The sequence below is a fragment of the Alternaria triticimaculans genome (assembly GCF_023758025.1).
Source record: "Alternaria triticimaculans strain BMP 0046 chromosome Unknown scaffold_15, whole genome shotgun sequence".
Classification (NCBI taxonomy): domain Eukaryota; kingdom Fungi; phylum Ascomycota; class Dothideomycetes; order Pleosporales; family Pleosporaceae; genus Alternaria; species Alternaria triticimaculans.
The window spans coordinates 20,276-35,205 of NW_026055972.1; the positions used below are offsets into that span (position 1 = coordinate 20,276).

Below are 14,930 nucleotides of genomic sequence, written 5' to 3' on the forward strand. Positions count from 1 at the left end.
CTTTAGTATACTTTTACCTTAGCTATATATTTTAGATATTAATATATCTAAAGTGTATTATTATATACTTATTAGCGCTAACTACTAAGTATATAGTCTACTAGTTATTATAGAAAATTATCTATACTACTTCTAAAGTAAGAATAAGCTTCTAAAATAGTCTCTTAAGAGCTATTACTTCTTTACTAATATACTTAAAAGTAAAAAGCTTTACTTTTATAGTTAAAGTTATTATAGTTACTTACTATACTACTTTCTAAATAATAGCACTTTTAAAGAGTATAATAAAGTAGCTTTATAAAAAGTACTTAGTCTCTAGATTATCTATAAAAGAAGCATTACTATAAATTATAAGCTCTACTCTAAAGTATACTTTATAGTAAATAGTCTAATAGTAAGTCTTATATAAGTATATAATTACTTAGTTAACTACTTTAATATACTCTTTACTTAAGTTTATAAGAAAGTATAAAAGCTTTAAAGTAGTGTATACTATATTAAGCTATAGTATAATAGCTATATAAAGTAGTAATTTAATACACTTTTAGTAGTCTTTAACTATTTTCTTATCTACTTTACTTATTAACTTTATAAGCTCTTAGCTTAGAAGTAGTATAGTAGAGCTTAAAGAAGTACTTTCTAAGTTAAACTTCTTAGTAATCTTATCTAAATACTTATTATATATAAGTATTATAGTATAAGTAGTATAATTACGTAATACTTTTACTTCTAGAAACTATTTAACTAGGCCTTTCTTTTCTAAGTTATATACTACTTTTATTATATTAGTAACTTATAAAGCTTCTTAATAAGTAGTATAGTAATATATAAGTAGTATATTATTAATATAGAAAAGTAAAAGAATCTTTCTTTATTTATTAAAGAAGAGATAAAGCTTTTCTTTAGAAGTAATAAGACTTACTTTCTTTACTATATATAAGAGCTCTTTATACTAGAGTAGTAAAGAGTTCTTTAGTCTATAGAAAGTATACTTAAGCTTTATATACTTACTAGGCTTCTTAAAGCTATCTAGTATATTATATACTATAACTAGCTAGTGCTCTTAGTATATATAAAGAAATACTTCTATAATATTAAACTAAAGAATCTCTAAGTTAAACTTAGCTACTATTACTATTACTATTCTAAAAAAGTGTAAGATAAGTGTTACTATATATATAGAGTATATAGAATTAATTACTTATAGATTTTCTCTTACTACTATATAAGCTTTATACTTAATAAAGTAGCTATTCTAATTAACTTTATATATAAATATCTATTTTAGTAGAAGTAGACGCTTTTATACTAAAAAGCGCTTAATCTTCTTTTAGATACCTACTTTATAAAGTATATTAATTTCTTTCTTATAGGCTTTATAAAAGAGCTTACTATATAAATAATTACTAAGATTCTTATACTTCTTTAGAAGCTAAGATAGTTAATTATAGTATACGTGTTTAGATAGCTTATACTTTTATAGAAGTATATTATCTAAGATTATAGCTACTATAATTAAGTAGACTATTATAAGCTCTTTTTAGTCTTTTTCTACTCTATATAAGTATTAGAGAAGACTATTTAGAAGATTATTATCTTATATACTATTTTATAAATTATATAGCGTATAAACTTCTAGTTCTTCTACTTCTAGGCTTTTATGTTACTCTTTAATTCTAGAGCTTAATTATATTAGTTTTTTATAATTACGCCTCTAGCGTATTAGTCTAGAAGTAAGTAGTAGTTCTATTTTACTTTATTCTAGAGAAGTTCTAAACGTAGAGTATACGTAGAAATATAGTATACTTAAAGATACTCTATTCTAATAAGTACTATATATCTTATTCTAATAAAAGCTCTCTATATTAGAAAGCTATTTATTACTTAGTACTAGTAGACGCTTTTTTCTAGTTTAGTATACTTTCTAGGCGCTATTATTATACTTCTAACTAGATCTTATAGTCTAGTACGCTCTAGGCTTTAGTATTTACTCTAAAGTAAATAGGCTAGTATACTTTTAAAAGTCTATATAAATTTCTAGTAGTTAGCTAGCTAAGCTTTCTATCTATATAAAAGATATATTATATACTACTTATTAATTAGGCTAGCTAGTTTATTTAATAGTAAGCTATAATATACTACTTTCTAGCTTCTAGATAAAGTCTTTAGAAGTATACTAGTTTTATATTTTACTTACTATAGTATAGAGCTAGTTAAAGATATCTTTATATACTTCTTCTATATTATATAGCTTATTCTTATATAAAAGATTAATAATATACGTAAGCTCTTCTACTAAGTACTTCTAGCTACTTTTAGCGCTACCTTTATAGAAAAGCTCTTTATTAAAGCTTACGTTTCTTATTATAATTATTTAATTAAGCTTTAGAATTTATATTCTATAAATATTAAATACTTTATATTCTACTAGGTATCTAATATAGTCTCTTAGTATAACTTTAAAGTTACACTTATCTTATTTAGCTACTTACTTTTTATTAAGTAAATAAGCTCTATAGCTATAAGTATAAATAGTGCTCTAATCTAGGTAAAAGTTAGCTATAATAGTATAGATCTTCTTACTATACTCTATATACTATATATTAAGTATAGTATTAGATACTAAGAGATTATAAGTATATAATAGGCTTATATTATATAGCTAGATTACTACTTCTATAATATCTAGCTAGAGCTTTTTAGAAAAATTTACACTAACTTTTATTTTAATAGACTTAGTAATTATCTTCTAACCTACTCTTTCTACTTTTTTATTTAGTTTATAAGTATAAATAGAAGTATACTCTATAATAATACTTTACTCTTTAGCCTATATCTTAAAGCGTAACTTACCTTTCTAAAGTAGCGTTATAATATTATTATCTTAGATAATAATATAAATATTAAGCTTATACTAAGCTATAAGAAAGCTTATAAAGTTATAAAAAACTTTTATAATTTTTATAAGCGTTTTAGCTTAAAGAGTATATTAATAGATTTTACTACTATAATTATCTTTAAGTACTATAATTTAGAGCTTTTTATTATAACTAGTAGAAAAGTTAAAAAGATTCTATAATATTCTCTAATAAGGTTTTAGAGCTTTCTTACATAGTTATCTAGAAATACGCTACTTTATATAAGTAATAGCGTAATACTTATACTTACTTTAGCTTATTCTTTTAATACGTATATTACGCGTATTCTTAATAAGAGCTTAGAGCACTTCTAGACCTAAGTAGCCTACTTTTATATACTAAAGCTTCTCTAAATTAGACTAAGAAAAACTCTTCTAAAATTATTATAAGCGCTAGTTATTAGTTATACTTATTATAGTTAAGTAAAACTTTAAAGAATTATATTTAATAAATATAAGCTTATACTCTTTCTTAAGCTTTACTAGTATAAAGTTATTAGTAAGTGTTTCTATATAAAGTGTTAAGTCTAACTTTAAGTACTATAGTCTAGCTTTATTAAGAGCTACTTCTAAGATAATATTAATATAAAAACTCTTTATAAGCGCTATACTTATTAGAATAAAGTTCTTTATATATAGTTCTCTTTTTCTAGTTAAAGCGTTTCTAATTCTTTATATACTATATCTAAGTACCTAAAAGAAAGAGCTTTCTACTTTTATAGTATAAAATTTATATACTCTTATAAAAGTCTTTAGCTTAAGTAGAGATATATTATTAATAAAATATACTACTACTTTATTATCTAAGATAGTACTTATAAAGAGTAGATAGATATTAAAATCTATAGTAGAGTATATACTACTAATACTTAGCTAACTTATAATAAAAGTAAAGTTAATAAGTATTATCTAAATTAACTCTAAGTAAATAAAGTTTAGGCTTTTAATCTATACTTACTATAAAGTAGTTTATTTCTTTTTATTAAGAGCTCTCTATAAGCTATTATACTTTAAGTTTCTAAGCTTAGTAGTAATCTTAGCCTTAGCTTTATTAGAAAGCTTTAGAAGTTTATTTATAAGCGCTATTTCTAAACGCTTATATATAGTTATAGACTACTTATAGTACTATCTATATAAATAATTCTTCTTAAACTTTTAAAATAAGTTATTATTATTAAAAGCTTATTATAGTACTTCTATAATAGTAAATATACTACCTTTACTATTAAAGTAAGTAGTATACTCTTAAATTAGCATAGTAAAAATTTTTAATACTTATTTAAAAGTAACTTAAGTTCTACTAATAGTAAAAGCTTTAATAAAGTTCTACTATATAAAGCGCCTCTATTCTAAAGTAAGTCTAACGCTAATTACTTCTAAATAGTTCTAGATAGTAAGTATATTATTAACTTTAGTAAGTTTATATACTTTAGCTTAAGCTAGAATATAAAGGTATTTCTATTACTAGCGCTTAGTATTAATATATTTTTATTATACTTTTTAGAAGTATACTCTATACTATAAGTATATAAAATTCTTAGTATAGTTCTTCTCTAAAGAAAGCGTAAACTTAAGATATTTAATAAGTACTTATAATATAGCTTCTTTCTTTATAAAGATAGAAAGTATAGTAAAAGCTAGAAGCTTTAAGCTAATAGTTTAATTAACTTAGTTCTAAAGATACTTAATATAAGCGCTCTTTAACTACTATTCTATTACTTATACTTTATACTTTATAATAGATAGATTATACTTATTAGTGTAGAGCTTATTAACTAAAGCGTTCTATATAATTACTACTAGCTCTAGAGTAGTTAAAATACTTATCTAAATAGAAGTAGCTATTTTAGTATTAGAGTTAATATTAGCTTAAATTTCTTTACTTAAAGTATAAAATTTAAACTAAGTAAACTACTTAAGCTAATATACTAAGTTAGTAAGTATAAAAGCTTTTATAAAGATTATTATAAAGTTACTTATTATAAGTAATAAAGTAGTGCTTTTATAAAAGCGTAAAAATTAGTAATAAAATTAGTATTACTATACTTTATTAAATGCCTTACGTTTTAAGTATATAAATATAAAACTATATTATTTTCTTAAAGCGCTAAGCTTATAACTATTACGTCTAAAAGTATAAAAATAAATAAAAAATAAATTATTATATTATAAGTTTACTTAGAAAGCTTTTTTAAGTAGTAAAGCTTCTAAGAGCTTATCTTAATTTATACTAGTATAATTACGTGCTGTGCTCTTAAGAAGTATTTAGAGGTGCGTTCTATAATATTAACGTATTTGTACAATAATTGCGTAGGAATGACAGGATGTGTTTGTAGAGTAGGGCGATAACGGCATTTGTTTCGATGCATATCATTATCAAATCTAGGGATCACACAGAGGCTTGCAAAGTCAACATGGCTTGCATTACCCGGATCCCGGCTGTTTCTTCTCTTAAAGACTACTTCTCCGAGGTCGCGAAGTTTGTAAGCACCAGAACTGCATCATGCTATTCCGCGTAACCCAGATCCAAAATAAACCCTTTTCCTCCCCAACTAGTACACCTTAAACTCAGCAATCCTAACCTTCCTCCCCACCTCCGGCGTAAAAACAACCCTAACCTTCTCTCCCTCAACCTCCTTCCACTCCACCTCCGTAATCCCATTCGCAACAACATCCCCATACACCGCCCCTCCGACATCCGTCCACTCCGTACCATTTCCACCAGCAGGCACCTGAACACTATACCCCTTCGGCGCCGCAAACCCCTGCCCCTCATCCGCAAAAAACGCAAGCTCAGCACTACTCATACTAACACTCTCCCCAAAGTCGATTTCAAACCAAACAGAAGAGCCATTACCAACGGGTGTATCCCACCCGTTCTTCGCGTCCGGCTCGGTGTAGAACCAGATGCGGCCGTCGATCGCGGGGTATGTGGATGCTTGGGTGGAGTTACCTACGGAGGCTGAGGCACGGGGGTAAGGGGTTGTGGAGTTGAGTTGGATAGATTTGGCTATCTTGCGGGTGATGGCTGGCGGAGTCTTCCTTTCTAACTCGACGGTAAGACGGGTGAGGGTCGGGCTGGTAGCGACGATTGCGCCGTCGACTTCGACGGTTAGACCCGTGTTGTTGCCGCTGTAGTGAGTGCCGTCTTTGTCCCATTGTACGGCGATCTCGCGGCCGTGGTAGATTATGCGTTCGGCGCGGAAATAGGTTAATTGGGTGGCTGATGCCAGGGGGGCTACTTCTAGTACGTCGTCGGCGGAAGGTCGTATTCCAACGAGACCGGACAAGACGAGGTCGTTGAATCCGGAGTGGAAATAGTGATGCGAGCGCTTGAGGCCTACGATGGGCAGACCGGTGTCCGGGTAGTAGTCTTCTTCTAGATCCAAAATCTTTGTGTCGGGGTTCCGGTGTAACTGTGCGTATTGACGGAGGAGGTTCGTGTAGTCGTCTGAGTTGATGATACCCGTCTCTTTGCCCTTTTCGTAGTGATCGAGGAAGTTGGCGAGGCCGGAGAGGACTTGTGTCATTTGGAAGGGCCACACAGGCCCATTCCACTGACACTCTGGGTTGGGCCCTTCGTACCGGTACTGCCGCATGTAGTACTCGTAACTTGGTTCTACAGTCCGTAGACCGGCTTCTCCCTTTAATTTGTCGGCGTCGAGAATGTGGCTCCAGGCTTGCGCGTAGTCTGCGTTATCGTCGGGTAGGTCGTGGGTCCAAGGGACCATGCCGACGAGTTCGCGGCCGCGGATCGGGTCCCAGTAAGTTACGTTTTCGTTGTCGACTTGGTAGCGGTCGATGAAGTGGGAAAAGGTTGTGTTCCAGAGAGCTTCCTGGACGCGCTGCTTCAGTGCTTCGGCGCGGGTGGTGTATGTATTAACGGTGCTGTTCATGGAGCCGGCTAGAGACGCCATGTTGGCGATGGCGAGGGCGTTGGCATATTGATAGCTATTTATGCTAGGCCGGAAGGAATCGCCGCCGAAGAAACCGTCGTAGCCGCCTGACGAGTCGATGGATGAGATTGTGTATTCCGTTGCGTCGCGGATGGGTTCGACGTAGTAGAGCCCCTTTGACGTGTCGAAGGAATCGTCCCAGGCGTCGTATACGCGCGTCATATCGGAGAGTCGCTTGATTGCGTCTTCTTTTACGCCGTCGACGAGGTAGCCTGCCCAGACTGCTGCGGCCATGCTCTCGGAGAATTGGCGGCTGTTACTGTCGGCGCTGTACATGAAGGTCGCGTAGTCTTCTTTGAAGCGGCGGTCGCGACACCACCGTCCCTCCAACAGGTGAAAGCCTGTTGCATCGTTCAGACTTGCGAAGGGCTTTGTCTGCCAGCCGACGTCGTCGAGGAATTCAGTGGAGATGTATCCGTAAGCACCAAGATCGCGTTGGTGAGCGCGGAAGATGGACCATCGGTAGTAGTACACATCAGTAATGTCCTGATCGCTCGATTCGAAAAGAGGGATGCGGTCGCGGTACCATGCTGCGTCGTTGCCGTAGTGCTTGTCTACTATAGCGTCGACATCGAGGAGTGCGTAGCCCAGCTGGAACAAAGGTATGAAAGCGAGTGAGCTATAGAGCTTCATGATGGGCAGATGGAATCTGTAGTCAGAGAAATCCCAAACACTACCATGCCATGTAGCATATAGCGATCCCCTTCCTTTACATAGTCCGTCCTCCTCTTACAATTGGGTTTACCGCGCATCCCATGATCCGAATGCGAGCATCCTCGTCACCATCGTTCTTTCTCCAGATTTACATTCGTGACGTGCGCCGTGCATACTGCTAGCGCCGTGCCGTAATTCGCTCTCGCGCCGCGGAGTATTTCTGTAAAAAGCATAGAGCTTCGCCGTGCTTCGTATCTTGGCCATCGCGAATCAACCGACGGCGCCTTTCCGAGCCAGGATCCATATGAGGAGCCCCACTTCTTCCCCGCGATCTGTGAGATCATCACGGAGAGAATTTCTCCGTCGCAACGTTACACAAGATTTAAGTCTGGCTGTATAGAAATCATTATGCAGACTTCAGCCGGTGCCGCGGTTGTTGTTCGTGTTCGTGAGGTGAAGATCAAGGTAGTAGACCAGGCTCACGGCGTCTGGGGTAAAAACTGGGTCCTGTGATTCACGACCTTGCGCTAATGTGCTCAACTTCAAGTATTGTTCAGTTAGAACGCTAAGATAAGAACATTTAATCAGATCGTATTCAGCTAGCCATTGCAGTTATACGTGCATCCCGTGAAATCATTACTCGTATACGTTGATCATCATAATCCATCATTCCATCAAGAAATCAGTATGGTGTGTTGCCCTTCCTGATGGCCTCCCAATCCGTAGTGCTCTGACCCGGTGCCGGACCAGAATGTTCGTGAAGGCCGTGGATGGCAGGGTTACCATCTGTTCCACCAGCACCGGTGCCGAAGTGCCCGGTGTTCATAGGCAGACCAGTGTGTGGCTCAGTGACTGTGTTGTCGCGGTCTAAATCGGAGACAGGATGCGCACCGTAGACGCCGTGCTGAGTTTCACTGTCTGTATATTAGAACTGATCAACCTTGAGGGACCCTGAACATGAACTTACCGATCGCCCGAGATCATAGTTGGGTTGCCAATCGGACCATCAACACCCATGTGCTCCCTCTTTCCTACCGAACCAGTCGACTCGGTCATCTGCTGGTGCTCCATAGCCTCACGGGCGGGGTGACCTTTCGGTGGGTCCTTGTGAAGCAGGTGCTTGCCCTTCCAGCGTGGTGAGTCGGGTTGATCATCGCCATAGTCTCTAGAGTGTCTAGGACTGTAGTCGCGAGACTGGCGCGGTGAGGACTCAGGACTGGCAGTCGACTTTTCCTTCTTGGACTTGTCGCGGTGCAAGAATCCAAGCAGGCCGTGCTTCTTCTTCTCTTCGCCTTCGTTTTCCTTCTCAAGCTCCTTCTCACGGTGATGTTGTTCCTTGACCAGACGCGCTTGCTCCTTCTCGTGTTCCTTGGCCAGACGGTGTTCGTCTTTTTCATGCGCGGCGACGGCCTTGTCGTGTTTGTGCACTTCTTTGTCATGCTTGTGCTGTTCCTTGTCAAGTCTATGCTGTTCCTTCTCCCGATCCTGGGCAATCTTCCTCAGACGCTCTTCCGCCTCGCGTTCGTCTTGGTTTTGAGAATTGATGTAAGCTGCACCACCTAAACCCGCTGCACCCGCGGCGCCACCCATAAGAGCCGCGTTGCGCTTATCGTGATTGTCATTCACTGGAACTGCCCCAGGTCCCCAGGGTTGAGATGACATTTCCTGGGTATGCGTGTTGTGTGGTGCGATGGTACCAGAGGTTGGGTATGATGCGCCCGTGCTAGTCTCGTGCATGGGATAGGAAGACTGTGCCATACCCTGCGTGGGGTACGCGGTTTGACCGGAAGGCGCGATGGTACCTGAGGTGGGGTATGATGTACTCGTGCTAGTCTCGTGCATGGGATAGGAAGACTGTGCCATTCCTTGCGTTGGGTACGCGGTTTGACCGGAAGGCGCAATGTCTTGCTTCTGTCGAAGTGGAAGCTGAGTAGTGTTGTCGTCATGTTTGGATCCAGCGTAAGCTCCTGCTCCCAATCCGGCAGCTGCAAGACCTGCTCCTCCAAGCGCGACATTCCTGTTGATGTGGTCGTTGGGATCAGTGCGGTTGACATTGCTCTGGGTAGTGGGGTCGTTGTAGTTGTATTGACTTGTTGGAGAAACTGGGTTGGTAGCTCGTGCACCGGCAGCCGTGGGATCGTATCTCTGGTCTGGCATGGAAGCGGCAGGCTGAGTCATCTTGTGGTCGCCGTACGCATTGATAGCGTCTTGTGCTCGCTGTGTCATGCTTTGGTTACCATACGCAGTGCCAGCAGTGCCAGCAGTGCCAGCTTCGTATGCTTCAGACTGTGTCGTCTTGTGATCGCCGTACGCATTGCCGGCTTGGTATGCACCGTAACCGGCGGCGCCTGCACCTCCAACCAAAGCAGCATCCCGACCGTAGTGATGCTCACTCTGCTGGCCGGCCTTCTCGTCAACCTTGGGATCCAGGCGGTTCAATGTGTCCGACTGATGCGGTCCAACTGTGGTATGCTCCTTTTGCTTGGATGGATCAGGCTTAACTCTTGGGTCGACGATATTGGCAATGTTGCTACTGTGCGGGCCGATCGTGCGCGAAGCAGGGTCCTCAGCTGTTGGTCCGACGTTGTGGTGTATCTGTTTGCTTGGCTCTGGCTGAACCCTAGGGTCTACGATGTTGGCAGCGTTGCTCGAATGAGGTCCGATAGTGCTTGAAGCTGGACCGCTGTCGGTGTTGTCACGGTTTGCAGCATATAGACCACCGGCAGCAGCAGCACCAGCTCCGGCAAGGCCAACATCGCGACCGTAGTGATGCTCGGGATGTCTTTCAGGAACTGCGTTGGCGGTAGATGTCTGACCTAGACCACTTGATGGTTGCTGTGCACTCGTATCTGAAATTGGTGCAGGGGCTCCTGTGGCACCGTAGAAGTGATCGTTCGCAACAGGTTGAGAGGCAGAGGTACTCGCAGTGGTGAGCGGCTTAGAAAAGTTTGAGGTTGGCTGAGGGGCAGCAACATTTGATCCCGTGGCAGAAGTGTAAGATGAGTTTTCGGGAATCGCAGAGGTAGCAGTGCTAGGAGTATCGTTCTGGTGAAGGATGTGGTGCATTCCAGCGGCTCCTACGGCACCTGTACCCAGTACTGCAGCATCACGGCCATAGTTATGCTGTGAGTCTGCGGTCTCGGATGGGTTGTGCGAGACAGGAGGGCCGGAAATAGCTGAACCACTGATAGGAGCCGTCTCAGTTTTGGCCGATGGATCGAATCTCTGCTCATCGAATCTCTGCTCCTCTGGCTTAGAAGCGCCTAGAACACGAGGGTCAAGCATCTTGCTACTGTACGGGCTAGACTCTTCATACAACGGCTGGCTACCAGCAGCGTCCTGGGTGTCGTGAGTCTTCGATGCTGCATGCGCACCTGAGCCCGCTGCGCCAGCACCAAGTCCTCCAGCAATGGCAGCATCGCGAGCGTAGTGGTGGTCATCTGCGGACTTTGGCTGAGGCTCTCCAAGTGTTCCAGTGTGTCTCAGCTCATGAGGTTCGCTTGTAGATGTGGGGTCAATGCTCGAATGCTGAACGTGAGATGGGTCCAATGTAGACGTAGGCTCCGCGGCCGCAATCGGTGCGCTTGTGTCTGTGGATGAGGATTGAATAACGGGGGCGTAGTTGAGGAATGTCTTCTCGTCGCTAGGTGTAGCAATGTATTCGCCAGGAATGTGCCTATGTGACTCAAGTCGGGGGTTTACTGGGCGCTCACCAGTGCTCGACATTCCAGTTATCGGAGCTCCAGCGATAGGCTGAAGAGCTTCTGCCGCGTTGACATCCCGGGATCTGTGCTCATTCCCCTGAGTAGATGCAGGAAGAGCGGAAGAATTCGAGGCGGCTGCAGTGGTGGCCGCCGCAGTAGCAGCTGCCAAAGCTTCAGGATGGTGACTAGACGTCGTCTGGCTCGAATCATTGCCTGTCTGAGGAGTTCCAGTGGTGTCGCCCGGTGCAACGTGTCTGTACGACAGCTGACGGGTATGAAGACCTCGATTCCGAGCACCCTGTGCCTCTGGCTGCCTTTCTGGCTGTGAGTGCGCCTGGGAAGCGCCAATGGCAGTGGCGGCCGCGGCTGCTCCAGCCAGCCCTTCCCTCCCGTAACTATCTTGAGAGGGGCTGTCATGAACACCGACTCCTCTCTCTGTTGTGCCAGAGTCGAGTTCGCCGATGCCTTTGTTCTGGAGAGGGGAGGTGTGCTCAGTCGGGTATTGGGTGGATGTGGGATCTTGATGAGGTTTTGAAATGACACCGCCCGCGAGAGGGAAAGATCGATCAGTATCGGCGGTGTAGCTCTCCTGTCGTAGAGTGTTCTCATATGGTTGGGTTTCCTTCGCGTAGGCAGGGCTTGCGCCTATTGAATCACCACCGATCGCACTGGATTCTGCATTCTGGTCAGGTCTTGCGCATCGGACAGTAGATTAGATCTACGTACGAGGATATGTCTGGCCAGGGTTAACGCCTGTTCCCTCGGTCATTCCCGCTCCCTTGATCATTCCGGCAGTTCCATGATCTCCGCCTCCAACTACTTGGTCTTGACCCAGATACTCCTGAGTGGGGTTGTGCGTCGACATGGCAGCATGTCCCTGGTTGGCTCCCGGGCCAAATCCAATGACGCCGCTCTTGATGCTCGCGACGCTCGGGTCTGCGGTGTGGCCATGAGGGTAAGCATCGGGACGTTGAGCTCCTCCAACAGTCGCGGTTCCGCTTTGGAGAGGCTGCGAGGTGCTCGAGTAATCTTGCGTCCGGATTGGGTCATGAGCTCCGGTCGCAGCTGCCGTCGTCCCAATAGGGCCATCGATACCAACATGTGTGGGTGTTCCATGTGCACCGCTTCCGTGAAGGCCTGCTGAGCCGCTTCCGTGAGCCAAGTCTGTGTATGGAGCGCCACTGGTAGTCTTTATGTTGTACATTGGCTCTCCCGGAGTGTCATTCCGTGCCTTGCGCTCGGATGTTTGGCTGTCGTAGATTGGGTGTTCCTGGCTGGGATTGATATTAGCACGGGCTGCAATCAAGGCGATGTAAGCACATACCCCTCAGCAGTGGAAGAGGATGTAGGCGCATCGTGGGCAACAGTGTCATCCTTCTTGTGTCCGTGAAGGACGCTCTTGATCTTCTCCATGGTGTTGCTGTTTGCCTAGGTAGCTAGGATGCAATGCAGCGGAAGGATGAGCTTGGAAGGCTCTAGTTGTAGTCAAGGATCAGCTCAAGCGCGGGACTAGAGTAGCAGAAAGCAGGGCACAGCTCGTGAGGTGCACGGCGTGCTGGCGTTTGTTGTAGCTACCTAGCTCGACGCCGATGAGGTCATGCAGAGGGGTTGGCGGCAGGAGCTAGACCCCCACCTTCCAATGGCATGGCTAGCTACCGCGTTCCAGCCACAAACAGACGCGCCTCATGCCCATTGCAGCGGTTCGAGCTGTCGCTGGTGCAGGTGAAGGTGCACACGGAGCCAAAGCAAGTTGTTTGACATGCGGGGCAGCGTCATCCTGGTATACGATCACTCGATTCGAGGTCGGAGGGCCGTCGGCGGATCCTCGGCAAACATGGTGACTTGAACAATGAGTGACCTTGGAGGTGGATGGCAGTGTTACCCGAGAGATGAATAGAGTGACGGAAATGTAGATATGATACGCCCACACATTCCATCTCCGTTGCGGTGTGCCATACAAATATAGAGATGACTTCACCGATGCGTCCCACACGAATCTACCCCACACAGTTGCGCAATTTCCGAGCACCTGACCAAGACGTATTGAGGTAGGCCGAATGCAGGCACGCGGCAACTGAATCTGAAGGGGCCTGGTCTGTGGTGGGACGTCAGATCTTGACAGAACTTAGAAGTTTGCATGAGTCTAGGCGTATCCGAACAGCCTCGAATACGCTGCTCTGAGGCTCGGCGTGCACCTCAACGCACCATCCCAATACCAACCACCTTCCGCACCTGCGTGCCACTATCCGACAGTTAGCGAATGAGCCTGCAATGAGGCCTGGGTGCGCGAATTAACGATAGTGGCAAGCTATGGATGCGACTCCTAACGGCAGTTCACCCTCTATTAGCCTAGCGCTTACCCACGCGCAGTCTGGCCTACCTTTTGCTGCACTGGGCTGTCGCTAGCTGGTGCTCGGCCGACCGCAACCTAGTCGCTTCTACTTAGGGTTTGACAGTCTTAGTAGCGATCTAGGCCTAATCAGGCCTAGTAGCTACTAGCGTGTAGAGGCCCTTGCTGTACTTATTACAGCCTATTAGACTAAGTTTCTTACTTCTCTACTCTACTATACTATAACTATAAGTAGCTTTAATAATTTAAACTAATTAGCTATAATAATTGTAGCTAATTATCTCTAATAATTTCTTTATTTTAGCCTATCTTTACTATATAATTATTTACTATAATTACTTAAACTAGCTTACTTTTATCTTATAATTATTCTTTATAATTACTTAAACTAACTTACTTTTACTATATAATCTTTTTTAATAATATAACTAATTAACTCTACTTTACCTCTAGTTTTACTTTAGCTAATAAGTACTATTTTTGTAAATATTACTAATAATATTAATACTAGCTATCTATAAATTTATCTTATTCTTAATAAATAGTAACTACCTTTTATATTATTATAGATAATTATTATTAAAGTTAATATAGTAGTAGATACTAAGTAGAACTATAAAAATATTTTGCATAATTTAGACTCTAAGCTTAAAACTACCTCTAAGAAAGGCTATAGTGCTAGTAGTAGACGCTTTTATAAAGAAGAAAAACTATCTTACTTTAACATAGTAAATAATTTATAAGTACTAAAATTACTTATCTAGAATTATTACTAATAATATTATAGGTAGAAGGCTATTCTTAAGAATAAGTCTATTAGCCTAGTATAGTTTAAAGAGAACACTTAGTATATAAACGTTTATAATAATTATAATATTATTTTTAATAATTACTAGTAAAGTTAAGTAGTAGTAAGATTATTAGAGTACTAATACTAAGTAAGTTATTATTATATTATAATTGTTTAGAACGTTTTAATATTAGTATAGGCTAGATAATAAAAAAGGTAATAAGGTAATCTATAGTAAAATGTAGCGCAAAAAAGGTTTATTATAAATAATTTTACTATTATCTATAATAATCTAACACTTAATAGGTTTACTTCTAAAATATTACTTCTACTATATTAGTAATAAGCTAAACCTCTCTAGTAACTAGGTAAACGTTTCTAATAATATGCTATTATATTCTATTATTAATAACGTTTTAGATTTCTCTTAGCTTAGATAATAATAATACTTTTCTCTGCAAATGCCTCTTTAAAGATACGCTTATTAAAGAATTTCTTATTATTATAAGTAATAATATTCTAATTATTCTTAATAATGCTAATATATATATAAAAAGGC

At 40.6% G+C, this 14,930-nt stretch overlaps 2 protein-coding genes across 2 annotated transcripts; both read right to left on the minus strand.

The window, feature by feature from the left end:
- Positions 1 to 5,469: 5,469 nt before the first annotated feature.
- On the minus strand, positions 5,470 to 7,506 carry J4E78_008419 (uncharacterized protein; the record flags this gene model as incomplete). The annotated part of the gene is made up of 1 exon (XM_049369020.1): positions 5,470 to 7,506. The coding sequence occupies one exon, from the start codon at positions 7,504 to 7,506 to the stop codon at positions 5,470 to 5,472; it is 2,037 nt and encodes a 678-aa protein (XP_049219087.1).
- Positions 7,507 to 8,209: 703 nt separating this feature from the next.
- J4E78_008420 (uncharacterized protein) lies at positions 8,210 to 12,644 on the minus strand (the record flags this gene model as incomplete). Its single annotated transcript, XM_049369021.1, has 4 exons — positions 8,210 to 8,441; positions 8,495 to 11,906; positions 11,958 to 12,505; positions 12,556 to 12,644. The coding sequence occupies 4 exons, from the start codon at positions 12,642 to 12,644 to the stop codon at positions 8,210 to 8,212; spliced, it is 4,281 nt and encodes a 1,426-aa protein (XP_049219088.1).
- Positions 12,645 to 14,930: the final 2,286 nt, after the last annotated feature.